At 52.5% G+C, this 13217-nt stretch overlaps 1 protein-coding gene across 1 annotated transcript in view; it reads left to right on the plus strand.

Annotated features, from left to right (window-relative positions):
* Window positions 1-13217, plus strand: part of strn (striatin, calmodulin binding protein) — a 118213-nt gene that overhangs the window by 54268 nt on the left and 50728 nt on the right. The window contains exons 3-4 of the mRNA XM_079845149.1: window positions 2276-2349; window positions 9592-9673. Coding sequence (XP_079701275.1) covers window positions 2276-2349; window positions 9592-9673 — 156 coding nt within the window. The remainder of the gene's footprint in view (window positions 1-2275; window positions 2350-9591; window positions 9674-13217) is intronic.

The raw sequence follows: 13217 nt of genomic DNA on the forward strand, positions 1-13217 counted from the left end.
ACTGGGGTTCTGTCTGAGGGCCACTGGGGTTCTGTCTGAGGGCCACTGGGGTTCTGTCTGAGGGCCACTGGAGTTCTGTCTGAGGGCCACTGGGGTTCTGTCTGAGGTTCTGTCTGAGGGCCACTGGGGTTCTGTCTGAGGGCCACTGGGGTTCTGTCTGAGGGCCACTGGAGTTCTGTCTGAGGGCCACTGGAGTTCTGTCTGAGGTTCTGTCTGAGGGCCACTGGGGTTCTGTCTGAGGGCCACTGGGGTTCTGTCTGAGGGCCACTGGGGTTCTGTCTGAGGGCCACTGGAGTTCTGTCTGAGGGCCACTGGGGTTCTGTCTGAGGGCCACTGGAGTTCTGTCTGAGGGCCACTGGAGTTCTGTCTGAGGTTCTGTCTGAGGGCCACTGGGGTTCTGTCTGAGGGCCACTGGGGTTCTGTCTGAGGGCCACTGGAGTTCTGTCTGAGGGCCACTGGGGTTCTGTCTGAGGGCCACTGGGGTTCTGTCTGAGGTTCTGTCTGAGGGCCACTGGGGTTCTGTCTGAGGTTCTGTCTGAGGGCTACTGGGGTTCTGTCTGAGGGCCACTGGGGTTCTGTCTGAGGGCCACTGGGGTTCTGTCTGAGGGCCACTGGAGTTCTGTCTGAGGGCCACTGGAGTTCTGTCTGAGGTTCTGTCTGAGGGCCACTGGGGTTCTGTCTGAGGGCCACTGGGGTTCTGTCTGAGGGCCACTGGGGTTCTGTCTGAGGGCCACTGGAGTTCTGTCTGAGGGCCACTGGGGTTCTGTCTGAGGGCCACTGGGGTTCTGTCTGAGGTTCTGTCTGAGGGCCACTGGGGTTCTGTCTGAGGTTCTGTCTGAGGGCCACTGGGGTTCTGTCTGAGGGCCACTGAGGTTCTGTCTGAGGGCCACTGGGGTTCTGTCTGAGGGCCACTGGGGTTCTGTCTGAGGGCCACTGGGGTTCTCTCTGAGTGCCACTGGGGTTCTCTCTGAGTGCCACTGGGGTTCTGTCTGAGGTTCTGTCTGAGGGCCACTGGGGTTCTGTCTGAGGTTCTGTCTGAGGGCCACTGGGGTTCTGTCTGAGGGCCACTGGGGTTCTGTCTGAGGGCCACTGAGGTTCTGTCTGAGGGCCACTGGGGTTCTGTCTGAGGTTCTGTCTGAGGGCCACTGGGGTTCTGTCTGAGGGCCACTGAGGTTCTGTCTGAGGGCCACTGAGGTTCTGTCTGAGGTTCTGTCTGAGGTTCTGTCTGAGGTTCTGTCTGAGGTTCTGTCTGAGGGCCACTGGGGTTCTGTCTGAGGTTCTGTCTGAGGGCCACTGGGGTTCTGTCTGAGGGCCACTGAGGTTCTGTCTGAGGGCCACTGGGGTTCTGTCTGAGGGCCACTGGGGTTCTGTCTGAGGGCCACTGGGGTTCTCTCTGAGTGCCACTGGGGTTCTGTCTGAGGGCCACTGGAGTTCTATCTGAGGGCCACTGGGGTTCTGTCTGAGGTTCTGTCTGAGGGCCACTGGGGTTCTGTCTGAGGCTCTGTCTGAGGGCCACTGGGGTTCTGTCTGAGGGCCACTGGGGTTCTGTCTGAGGGCCACTGAGGTTCTGTCTGAGGGCCACTGGGGTTCTGTCTGAGGTTCTGTCTGAGGGCCACTGGGGTTCTGTCTGAGGGCCACTGAGGTTCTGTCTGAGGGCCACTGAGGTTCTGTCTGAGGTTCTGTCTGAGGTTCTGTCTGAGGTTCTGTCTGAGGGCCACTGGGGTTCTCTCTGAGTGCCACTGGGGTTCTGTCTGAGGGCCACTGGAGTTCTATCTGAGGGCCACTGGGGTTCTGTCTGAGGTTCTGTCTGAGGGCCACTGGGGTTCTGTCTGAGGTTCTGTCTGAGGGCCACTGGGGTTCTGTCTGAGGGCCACTGGGGTTCTGTCTGAGGGCCACTGGGGTTCTGTCTGAGGTTCTGTCTGAGGGCCACTGGGGTTCTGTCTGAGGGCCACTGAGGTTCTGTCTGAGGGCCACTGAGGTTCTGTCTGAGGGCCACTGGGGTTCTGTCTGAGGGCCACTGGGGTTCTGTCTGAGGGCCACTGGGGTTCTGTCTGAGGTTCTGTCTGAGGGCCACTGGGGTTCTGTCTGAGGGCTGTGTGTGTGTGTGTGTGTGTGTGTGTGTGTGTGTGTGTGTGTGTGTGTGTGTGTGTGTGTGTGAGTGTGTGTGTGTGTGTGTGTGTGTATGTGTGTGTGCGGCGACTCCATAATGCGAGCGAGCCACTGTCGCCGTGGCAACCGAAGCTCTAAACCCGTGTTGTGTCTCTCTCCTCCACAGGGCGAAATACCACAAGCTGAAGTACGGGACAGAACTCAACCAGGGAGACATGAAGCCGCCCAGCTACGACTCAGGTAAACCAGACCAGACCAGTGTGAGACCAGTGTCAGACCAGTGTCAGACCAGTGTGAGACCAGTGTCAGACCAGTGTGAGACCAGTGTCAGACCAGTGTCAGACCAGTGTCAGACCAGTGTCAGACCAGTGTGAGACCAGTGTGAGACCAGTGTGAGACCAGTGTGAGACCAGTGTGAGACCAGTGTCAGACCGGTGTGAGACCGGTGTGAGACCGGTGTGAGACCGGTGTGAGACCAGTGTGAGACCAGTGTCAGACCAGTGTGAGACCAGTGTGAGACCGGTGTGAGACCAGTGTGAGACCAGTGTGAGACCGGTGTGAGACCGGTGTGAGACCGGTGTGAGACCGGTGTGAGACCAGTGTGAGACCAGTGTCAGACCATTGTGAGACCGGTGTGAGACCGGTGTGAGACCGGTGTGAGACCGGTGTGAGACCAGTGTCAGACCAGTGTGAGACCGGTGTGAGACCGGTGTGAGACCGGTGTGAGACCGGTGTGAGACCGGTGTGAGACCGGTGTCAGACCAGTGTGAGACCAGTGTCAGACCAGTGTCAGACCAGTGTCAGACCGGTGTGAGACCGGTGTGAGACCAGTGTGAGACCGGTGTGAGACCGGTGTGAGACCAGTGTGAGACCGGTGTGAGACCGGTGTGAGACCAGTGTGAGACCGGTGTCAGACCGGTGTCAGACCGGTGTGAGACCGGTGTCAGACCGGTGTGAGACCGGTGTGAGACCAGTGTCAGACCAGTGTGAGACCAGTGTGAGACCGGTGTGAGACCAGTGTGAGACCGGTGTGAGACCGGTGTGAGACCGGTGTGAGACCGGTGTGAGACCAGTGTCAGACCGGTGTCAGACCGGTGTGAGACCGGTGTGAGACCGGTGTGAGACCGGTGTGAGACCGGTGTGAGACCAGTGTGAGACCAGTGTGAGACCAGTGTGAGACCGGTGTGAGACCGGTGTGAGACCGGTGTGAGACCGGTGTGAGACCGGTGTGAGACCAGTGTGAGACCGGTGTGAGACCGGTGTGAGACCAGTGTGAGACCGGTGTGAGACCAGTGTCAGACCGGTGTGAGACCGGTGTGAGACCAGTGTCAGACCGGTGTGAGACCAGTGTGAGACCAGTGTGAGACCAGTGTCAGACCAGTGTGAGACCAGTGTGAGACCAGTGTCAGACCAGTGTCAGACCAGTGTCAGACCGGTGTGAGACCGGTGTGAGACCGGTGTGAGACCGGTGTGAGACCAGTGTGAGACCAGTGTGAGACCGGTGTGAGACCAGTGTCAGACCAGTGTGAGACCGGTGTGAGACCGGTGTCAGACCAGTGTGAGACCAGTGTGAGACCAGTGTCAGACCAGTGTCAGACCAGTGTCAGACCGGTGTGAGACCGGTGTGAGACCGGTGTGAGACCAGTGTGAGACCGGTGTGAGACCGGTGTGAGACCAGTGTGAGACCGGTGTGAGACCGGTGTGAGACCGGTGTGAGACCAGTGTGAGACCGGTGTGAGACCGGTGTGAGACCGGTGTGAGACCAGTGTCAGACCAGTGTGAGACCAGTGTGAGACCAGTGTGAGACCGGTGTGAGACCGGTGTGAGACCGGTGTCAGACCAGTGTCAGACCAGTGTCAGACCAGTGTCAGACCAGTGTGAGACCAGTGTCAGACCAGTGTGAGACCAGTGTCAGACCAGTGTGAGACCAGTGTCAGACCAGTGTGAGACCGGTGTCAGACCAGTGTCAGACCAGTGTCAGACCAGTGTGAGACCGGTGTGAGACCAGTGTGAGACCAGTGTGAGACCAGTGTCAGACCAGTGTGAGACCAGTGTCAGACCGGTGTGAGACCGGTGTCAGACCAGTGTCAGACCAGTGTCAGACCAGTGTGAGACCGGTGTGAGACCAGTGTCAGACCAGTGTGAGACCGGTGTCAGACCAGTGTCAGACCGGTGTCAGACCAGTGTGAGACCAGTGTGAGACCAGTGTCAGACCAGTGTGAGACCGGTGTGAGACCGGTGTCAGACCAGTGTCAGACCAGTGTCAGACCAGTGTCAGACCAGTGTCAGACCAGTGTCAGACCAGTGTCAGACCAGTGTCAGACCAGTGTGAGACCAGTGTGAGACCAGTTATATCTGACTGCAAAACTGACTTGAAAATCAGAAATGAAAAAACATGTATTGATCATACCTGACCTGTTCTCGCTCACACACGCGTGCTCAGAGCTGTAGTTCTCACACACACACACGCACGTGCTCAGAGCTGTAGTTCTCACACACACAGACACGCGTGCTCAGAGCTGTAGTTCTCACACACACACACACACACACGTGCTCAGAGCTGTAGTTCTCACACACACAGACACGCGTGCTCAGAGCTGTAGTTCTCACATACACACACACGCGTGCTCAGAGCTGTAGTTCTCACACACACATACACGCGTGCTCAGAGCTGTAGTTCTCACACACACGCGTGCTCAGAGCTGTAGTTCTCACACACACACGCGTGCTCAGAGCTGTAGTTCTCACACACACACACACACACACGCGTGCTCAGAGCTGTAGTTCTCACACACACACACACGCGTGCTCAGAGCTGTAGTTCTCACACACACACACACGTGCTCAGAGCTGTAGTTCTCACACACACACACACACGCATGCTCAGAGCTGTAGTTCTCACACACACACGCGTGCTCAGAGCTGTAGTTCTCACACACACACGCATGCTCACACACACACGCATGCTCAGAGCTGTAGTTCTCACACACACACGCGTGCTCAGAGCTGTAGTTCTCACACACACACACACACACGCGTGCTCAGAGCTGTAGTTCTCACACACACACGCGTGCTCAGAGCTGTAGTTCTCACACACACACACACACGTGCTCAGAGCTGTAGTTCTCACACACACACACACGCGTGCTCAGAGCTGTAGTTCTCACACACACACGCGTGCTCAGAGCTGTAGTTCTCACACACACACACACACACGCGTGCTCAGAGCTGTAGTTCTCACACACACACGTGCTCAGAGCTGTAGTTCTCACACACACACACACACGCATGCTCAGAGCTGTAGTTCTCACACACACACACACACGCATGCTCAGAGCTGTAGTTCTCACACACACACACACACACGCGTGCTCAGAGCTGTAGTTCTCACACACACACGTGCTCAGAGCTGTAGTTCTCACACACACACACACACACACGCATGCTCAGAGCTGTAGTTCTCACACACACACGCGTGCTCAGAGCTGTAGTTCTCACACACACACGCGTGCTCAGAGCTGTAGTTCTCACACACACACACACACACGCGTGCTCAGAGCTGTAGTTCTCACACACACACGTGCTCAGAGCTGTAGTTCTCACACACACACACACACGCGTGCTCAGAGCTGTAGTTCTCACACACACACGCATGCTCACACACACACGCATGCTCAGAGCTGTAGTTCTCACACACACACGCGTGCTCAGAGCTGTAGTTCTCACACACACACACACACACGCGTGCTCAGAGCTGTAGTTCTCACACACACACGCGTGCTCAGAGCTGTAGTTCTCACACACACACACACACACGTGCTCAGAGCTGTAGTTCTCACACACACACGCGTGCTCAGAGCTGTAGTTCTCACACACACACACACGCGTGCTCAGAGCTGTAGTTCTCACACACACACGCGTGCTCAGAGCTGTAGTTCTCACACACACACACACACACGCGTGCTCAGAGCTGTAGTTCTCACACACACACACACACGTGCTCAGAGCTGTAGTTCTCACACACACGCGTGCTCAGAGCTGTAGTTCTCACACACACACACACACGTGCTCAGAGCTGAAGTTCTCACACACACACACGCGTGCTCAGAGCTGTAGTTCTCACACACACACGCGTGCTCAGAGCTGTAGTTCTCACACACACACGCGTGCTCAGAGCTGTAGTTCTCACACACACACGCGTGCTCAGAGCTGTAGTTCTCACACACACACGCGTGCTCAGAGCTGAAGTTCTCACACACACACACACACGCGTGCTCAGAGCTGAAGTTCTCACACACACACACACACACGCGTGCTCAGAGCTGTAGTTCTCACACACACACACACACACGTGCTCAGAGCTGTAGTTCTCACACACACACACACACACGTGCTCAGAGCTGTAGTTCTCACACACACACGCGTGCTCAGAGCTGAAGTTCTCACACACACACACACACGCGTGCTCAGAGCTGTAGTTCTCACACACACACACACGCGTGCTCAGAGCTGTAGTTCTCACACACACACACGTGCTCAGAGCTGTAGTTCTCACACACACACACGCGTGCTCAGAGCTGTAGTTCTCACACACACACGCGTGCTCAGAGCTGTAGTTCTCACACACACACGCGTGCTCAGAGCTGTAGTTCTCACACACACACGCGTGCTCAGAGCTGAAGTTCTCACACACACACGCGTGCTCAGAGCTGTAGTTCTCACACACACACACACACACACACACACGTGCTCAGAGCTGTAGTTCTCACACACACACACGCGTGCTCAGAGCTGTAGTTCTCACACACACACACACACACACACACACGTGCTCAGAGCTGAAGTTCTCACACACACACACACACGGGTGCTCAGAGCTGTAGTTCTCACACACACACACACGCGTGCTCAGAGCTGTAGTTCTCACACACACACACGTGCTCAGAGCTGTAGTTCTCACACACACACACACATGCTCAGAGCTGTAGTTCTCACACACACACACGTGCTCAGAGCTGTAGTTCTCACACACACACACGCGTGCTTAGAGCTGTAGTTCTCACACACACACACACACACGCGTGCTCAGAGATGTAGTTCTCACACACACACGCGTGCTCAGAGCTGAAGTTCTCACACACACACGCGTGCTCAGAGCTGTAGTTCTCACACACACACACACACACACACACACACACACACACACGTGCTCAGAGCTGTAGTTCTCACACACACACACACGCGTGCTCAGAGCTGTAGTTCTCACACACACACACACACACGGGTGCTCAGAGCTGTAGTTCTCACACACACACACACGCGTGCTCAGAGCTGTAGTTCTCACACACACACACACACGCGTGCTTAGAGCTGTAGTTCTCACACACACACACACACGCGTGCTCAGAGATGTAGTTCTCACACACACACGCGTGCTCAGAGCTGAAGTTCTCACACACACACGCGTGCTCAGAGCTGTAGTTCTCACACACACACACACACACACACACGTGCTCAGAGCTGTAGTTCTCACACACACACACGTGCTCAGAGCTGTAGTTCTCACACACACACACACGTGCTCAGAGCTGTAGTTCTCACACACACACACGTGCTCAGAGCTGTAGTTCTCACACACACACACGCGTGCTTAGAGCTGTAGTTCTCACACACACACACACACACGCGTGCTCAGAGATGTAGTTCTCACACACACACACGTGCTCAGAGCTGTAGTTCTCACACACACACACACACGCGTGCTCAGAGTTGTAGTTCTCACACACACACACACACACACGCGTGCTCAGAGCTGTAGTTCTCACACACACACACACACACACACACGCGTGCTCAGAGCTGTAGTTCTCACACACACACACGTGCTCAGAGCTGTAGTTCTCACACACACACACGCGTGCTTAGAGCTGTAGTTCTCACACACACACACACACGCGTGCTCAGAGATGTAGTTCTCACACACACACACGTGCTCAGAGCTGTAGTTCTCACACACACACACACACGCGTGCTCAGAGTTGTAGTTCTCACACACACACACACACACGCGTGCTCAGAGTTGTAGTTCTCACACACACACACACACACACACGCGTGCTCAGAGCTGTAGTTCTCACACACACACACACGCGTGCTCAGATTTGTAGTTCTCACACACACACACACACACGCGTGCTTAGAGTTGTAGTTCTCACACACACACACACACACGCGTGCTCAGAGCTGTAGTTCTCACACACACACACACACGCGTGCTCAGAGCTGTAGTTCTCACACACGCGTGCTCAGAGCTGTAGTTCTCACACACACACACACGCGTGCTCAGAGCTGTAGTTCACACACACACACGCGTGCTCAGAGCTGTAGTTCTCACACACACACGCGTGCTCAGAGCTCTAGTTCTCACACACACACACACACGCGTGCTCAGAGATGTAGTTCTCACACACACACACGCGTGCTCAGAGCTCTAGTTCTCACACACACACGCGTGCTCAGAGCTGTAGTTCTCACACACACACGCGTGCTCAGAGCTCTAGTTCTCACACACACACACGTGCTCAGAGCTGTAGTTCTCACACACACACACGTGCTCAGAGCTGTAGTTCTCACACACACACACACGCGTGCTCAGAGCTGTAGTTCTCACACACACACACACACACACGTGCTCAGAGCTGTAGTTCTCACACACACACACACACGCGTGCTCAGAGCTGTAGTTCTCACACACACGCGTGCTCAGAGCTGTAGTTCTCACACACACACACACACGTGCTCAGAGCTGTAGTTCTCACACACACACACACGCGTGCTCAGAGCTGTAGTTCTCACACACACACACACACGCGTGCTCAGAGCTGTAGTTCTCACACACACACGCGTGCTCAGAGCTGTAGTTCTCACACACACACACACACACGCGTGCTCAGAGCTGTAGTTCTCACACACACACACACACACACGCGTGCTCAGAGCTGTAGTTCTCACACACACACGCGTGCTCAGAGCTGTAGTTCTCACACACACACGCGTGCTCAGAGCTGTAGTTCTCACACACACACGCGTGCTCAGAGCTGTAGTTCTCACACACACACGCGTGCTCAGAGCTGTAGTTCTCACACACACACACGCGTGCTCAGAGCTGTAGTTCTCACACACACACGCGTGCTCAGAGCTGTAGTTCTCACACACACACGCGTGCTCAGAGCTGTAGTTCTCACACACACACGCGTGCTCAGAGCTGTAGTTCTCACACACACACGCGTGCTCAGAGCTGTAGTTCTCACACACACACACGCGTGCTCAGAGCTGTAGTTCTCACACACACACGCGTGCTCAGAGCTGGAGAACGAACAGCCTCATTGGATGTGGAATGTGGTCAGACAGGAAGTGGCTCTCCTGCAAATATCCTGTGATTGACACGCATCTGTCGTTCTCTGTGTGACCTTTCACCTTTAGATGACGGCAACGAGAACGAGGCCCTTCCTGAGCCGCCCAACAGTCAGCTGAGCTGGAAACAGGGGCGGCAGCTGCTGAGACAGTGAGTGACCACTCATACACACACACACACACACACACACACACTCATACACACACACACACACACACACACACACACTCATACACACACACACACACTCATACACACTCACTCACTCACTCTCATACACGCACACTCATACACTCACACTCATAAACTCACACACACTCACACACTCTCATACTCTCACACACTCTCATACACTCACACTCATGCTCTCACACATTCTCATACTCTCACACTCACACACTCTCATACTCACACACTCATACACTCACACTCATACACTCTCATACACTCACACTCATACACTCACACACACACACACACACACACTCACACTCTCACACACTCTCATACTCACACTCACACACTCACTCTCATACACTCACACACTCTCACACTCACACACTCACTCTCATACACTCACAGAGAGAGAGAGAGAGCTCAAATGTGTTCAAAGCTGTCAGAGATTTTGGGCCCTATTTTAACGATCTGAAACGCAAGTGTCAAAGCGTGAAGCGCAAGTAACTTTGTGGGCGGGTCTCGGCGCTGTTGCTATTTTCCCGGCGGGATAAATGGCTCTTGCGCCCGGCGCAAATCTAAAATGGGTTGGTCTGAAGTAGCTTCATTATTCATAGGTGTGGTTTGGGCGTAACGTGAATAAACCAATCCGAGCGTCATCCAACATTCCCTGTAAAAGCAGGTGCGCAAGTTCCATTAAGGATTGCTATTATTATGGCGTATTTACCAGGCGCACGCCAGGAGCGGTTCACAGCCGAGGAGACTGATGTTCTAGTAAGAGCAGTGAAAGTCAGAGAAGTGAAGTTGTAATGTTGTACATTATGGTAAAGGTGATTTCACAGTCTTTTTTTTTTCAGTCTTTCAGTTTTTTCAGTTTTTCAGTCGATTTTTTTCCCTGGTTCTTGACGGACAAACCAATTTGTCAGATGTCCTTATATTCATATATGTCTTGCCACTATTGGGCAAACAGGTCTCCTTAATTATTACAATTAGCCTGAATCATTTGTAAGCTAGATTTATGCCTATTTTTTCACATCTTCGTGGCACACCACAATGATTTCCGTCATCTCACGTGTTAATATTTTTTTAGTGTAACAATTTATGATTTGCAAAAATAACTGTTGCATCTGTGTAGATTACATGAGCAAAGTGTATGCGCGTTGTGCACGCTATACATTATGGTCAAGCATGCGCCCTTAAAATAGCATAATGAACAACGCGCAACGCGCCACTGACTTTAGACTAGGTTTTTTCTGGTCAGTGGCGCAATTGTTTAATGGAACAGCAAAATAGCACCAGGGATTGTTTGCGCCGGAACACGCCTCCTTTTTTGCGCTGAACCGCCCAGGGAGCGCAAGTGCATTCACTAGTTTAGCGACGTGCTTCTGTGGAGGGAAAAGCGCGCTTTGCGCGGGTGCAAAATAGGAATGACACATGCGTCGGTGTACAAAGTCAATTGTGCTGGGTGCAAGATAGGGCCCACACACTCATACACTCACACTCATACTCTCACACACTCTCATACACTCACACTCATACTCTCACACACTCTCATACACTCACACTCATACTCTCACACACTCTCATACACTCACTCTCACACACTCATACACTCACACACACACACACACTCACACTCATACACTCACACTCATACTCTCACACACTCTCACACTCACACACTCACTCTCATACACTCACACACTCACACTCATACACTCACACACTCACACTCATACACTCACACACTCACTCTCATACACTCACACACTCATACACTCACACTCATACTCTCACACACTCACTCTCATACTCTCACACACTCATACTCTCACACTCATACTCTCACACTCATACTCTCACACACTCATACTCTCACACTCATACTCTCACACACTCATACTCTCACACTCATACTCTCACACACTCATACTCTCACACTCATACTCTCACACTCATACTCTCACACTCATACTCTCACACTCATACTCTCACACTCATACTCTCATACTCTCACACTCATACTCATACTCTCACACTCATACTCTCACACTCACTCTCATACTCTCACACACTCACTCTCATACTCTCACACTCATACTCTCACACACTCACACTCATACTCTCACACTCATACTCTCACACTCATACACTCATACTCTCACACTCATACTCTCACACACTCATACTCTCACACTCATACACTCACACACTCATACTCTCACACTCATACTCTCACACTCATACTCTCACACTCATACTCTCATACTCTCACACTCATACTCATACTCTCACACTCATACTCTCACACTCATACTCTCACACTCATACTCTCATACTCTCACACTCATACTCATACTCTCACACACTCACACTCATACACTCACTCTCATACTCTCACACACTCACACTCATACTCTCACACTCATACTCTCACACTCATACACTCATACTCTCACACTCATACTCATACTCTCACACTCATACTCTCACACTCACTCTCATACTCTCACACACTCACTCTCATACTCTCACACTCATACTCTCACACACTCACACTCATACTCTCACACTCATACTCTCACACTCATACTCTCACACTCATACTCTCATACTCTCACACTCATACTCATACTCTCACACTCATACTCTCACACTCACTCTCATACTCTCACACACTCACTCTCATACTCTCACACTCATACTCTCACACACTCACACTCATACTCTCATACTCATACTCTCACACTCATACACTCACACACTCACACTCATACTCTCACACACTCACACTCATACTCTCACACTCATACTCTCACACTCATACTCTCACACTCATACACTCACACTCATACTCTCACACTCATACTCTCACTCTCATACTCTCACTCTCATACTCTCACACTCATACTCTCACACTCATACTCTCACTCTCATACTCTCACACTCATACTCTCATACACTCACACTCATACTCTCATACTCATACTCTCACACTCATACACTCACACACTCACACTCATACTCTCACACACTCACACTCATACTCTCACACTCATACTCTCACACTCATACTCTCACACTCATACACTCACACTCATACTCTCACACTCATACTCTCACTCTCATACTCTCACACTCATACTCTCACACTCATACTCTCACTCTCATACTCTCACACTCATACTCTCATACACTCACACTCATACTCTCATACTCTCACACTCATACTCTCACACACTCACACTCATACTCTCACACTCATACACTCACACTCATACACTCACACTCATACTCTCACACTCATACTCTCACTCTCATACTCTCACACTCATACTCTCACTCTCATACTCTCACACACTCACTCTCATACTCTCACACTCATACTCTCACACACTCACACTCATACTCTCACACTCATACTCTCACACTCATACACTCACACTCTCACACTCATACTCTCACACTCATACACTCACACTCATACTCTCACTCTCATACACTCACACACTCATACTCT

The sequence above is a fragment of the Gobio gobio genome, assembly GCF_949357685.1.
Source record: "Gobio gobio genome assembly, chromosome: 19".
In the NCBI taxonomy this organism is placed as follows: Eukaryota; Metazoa; Chordata; class Actinopteri; order Cypriniformes; family Gobionidae; genus Gobio; species Gobio gobio.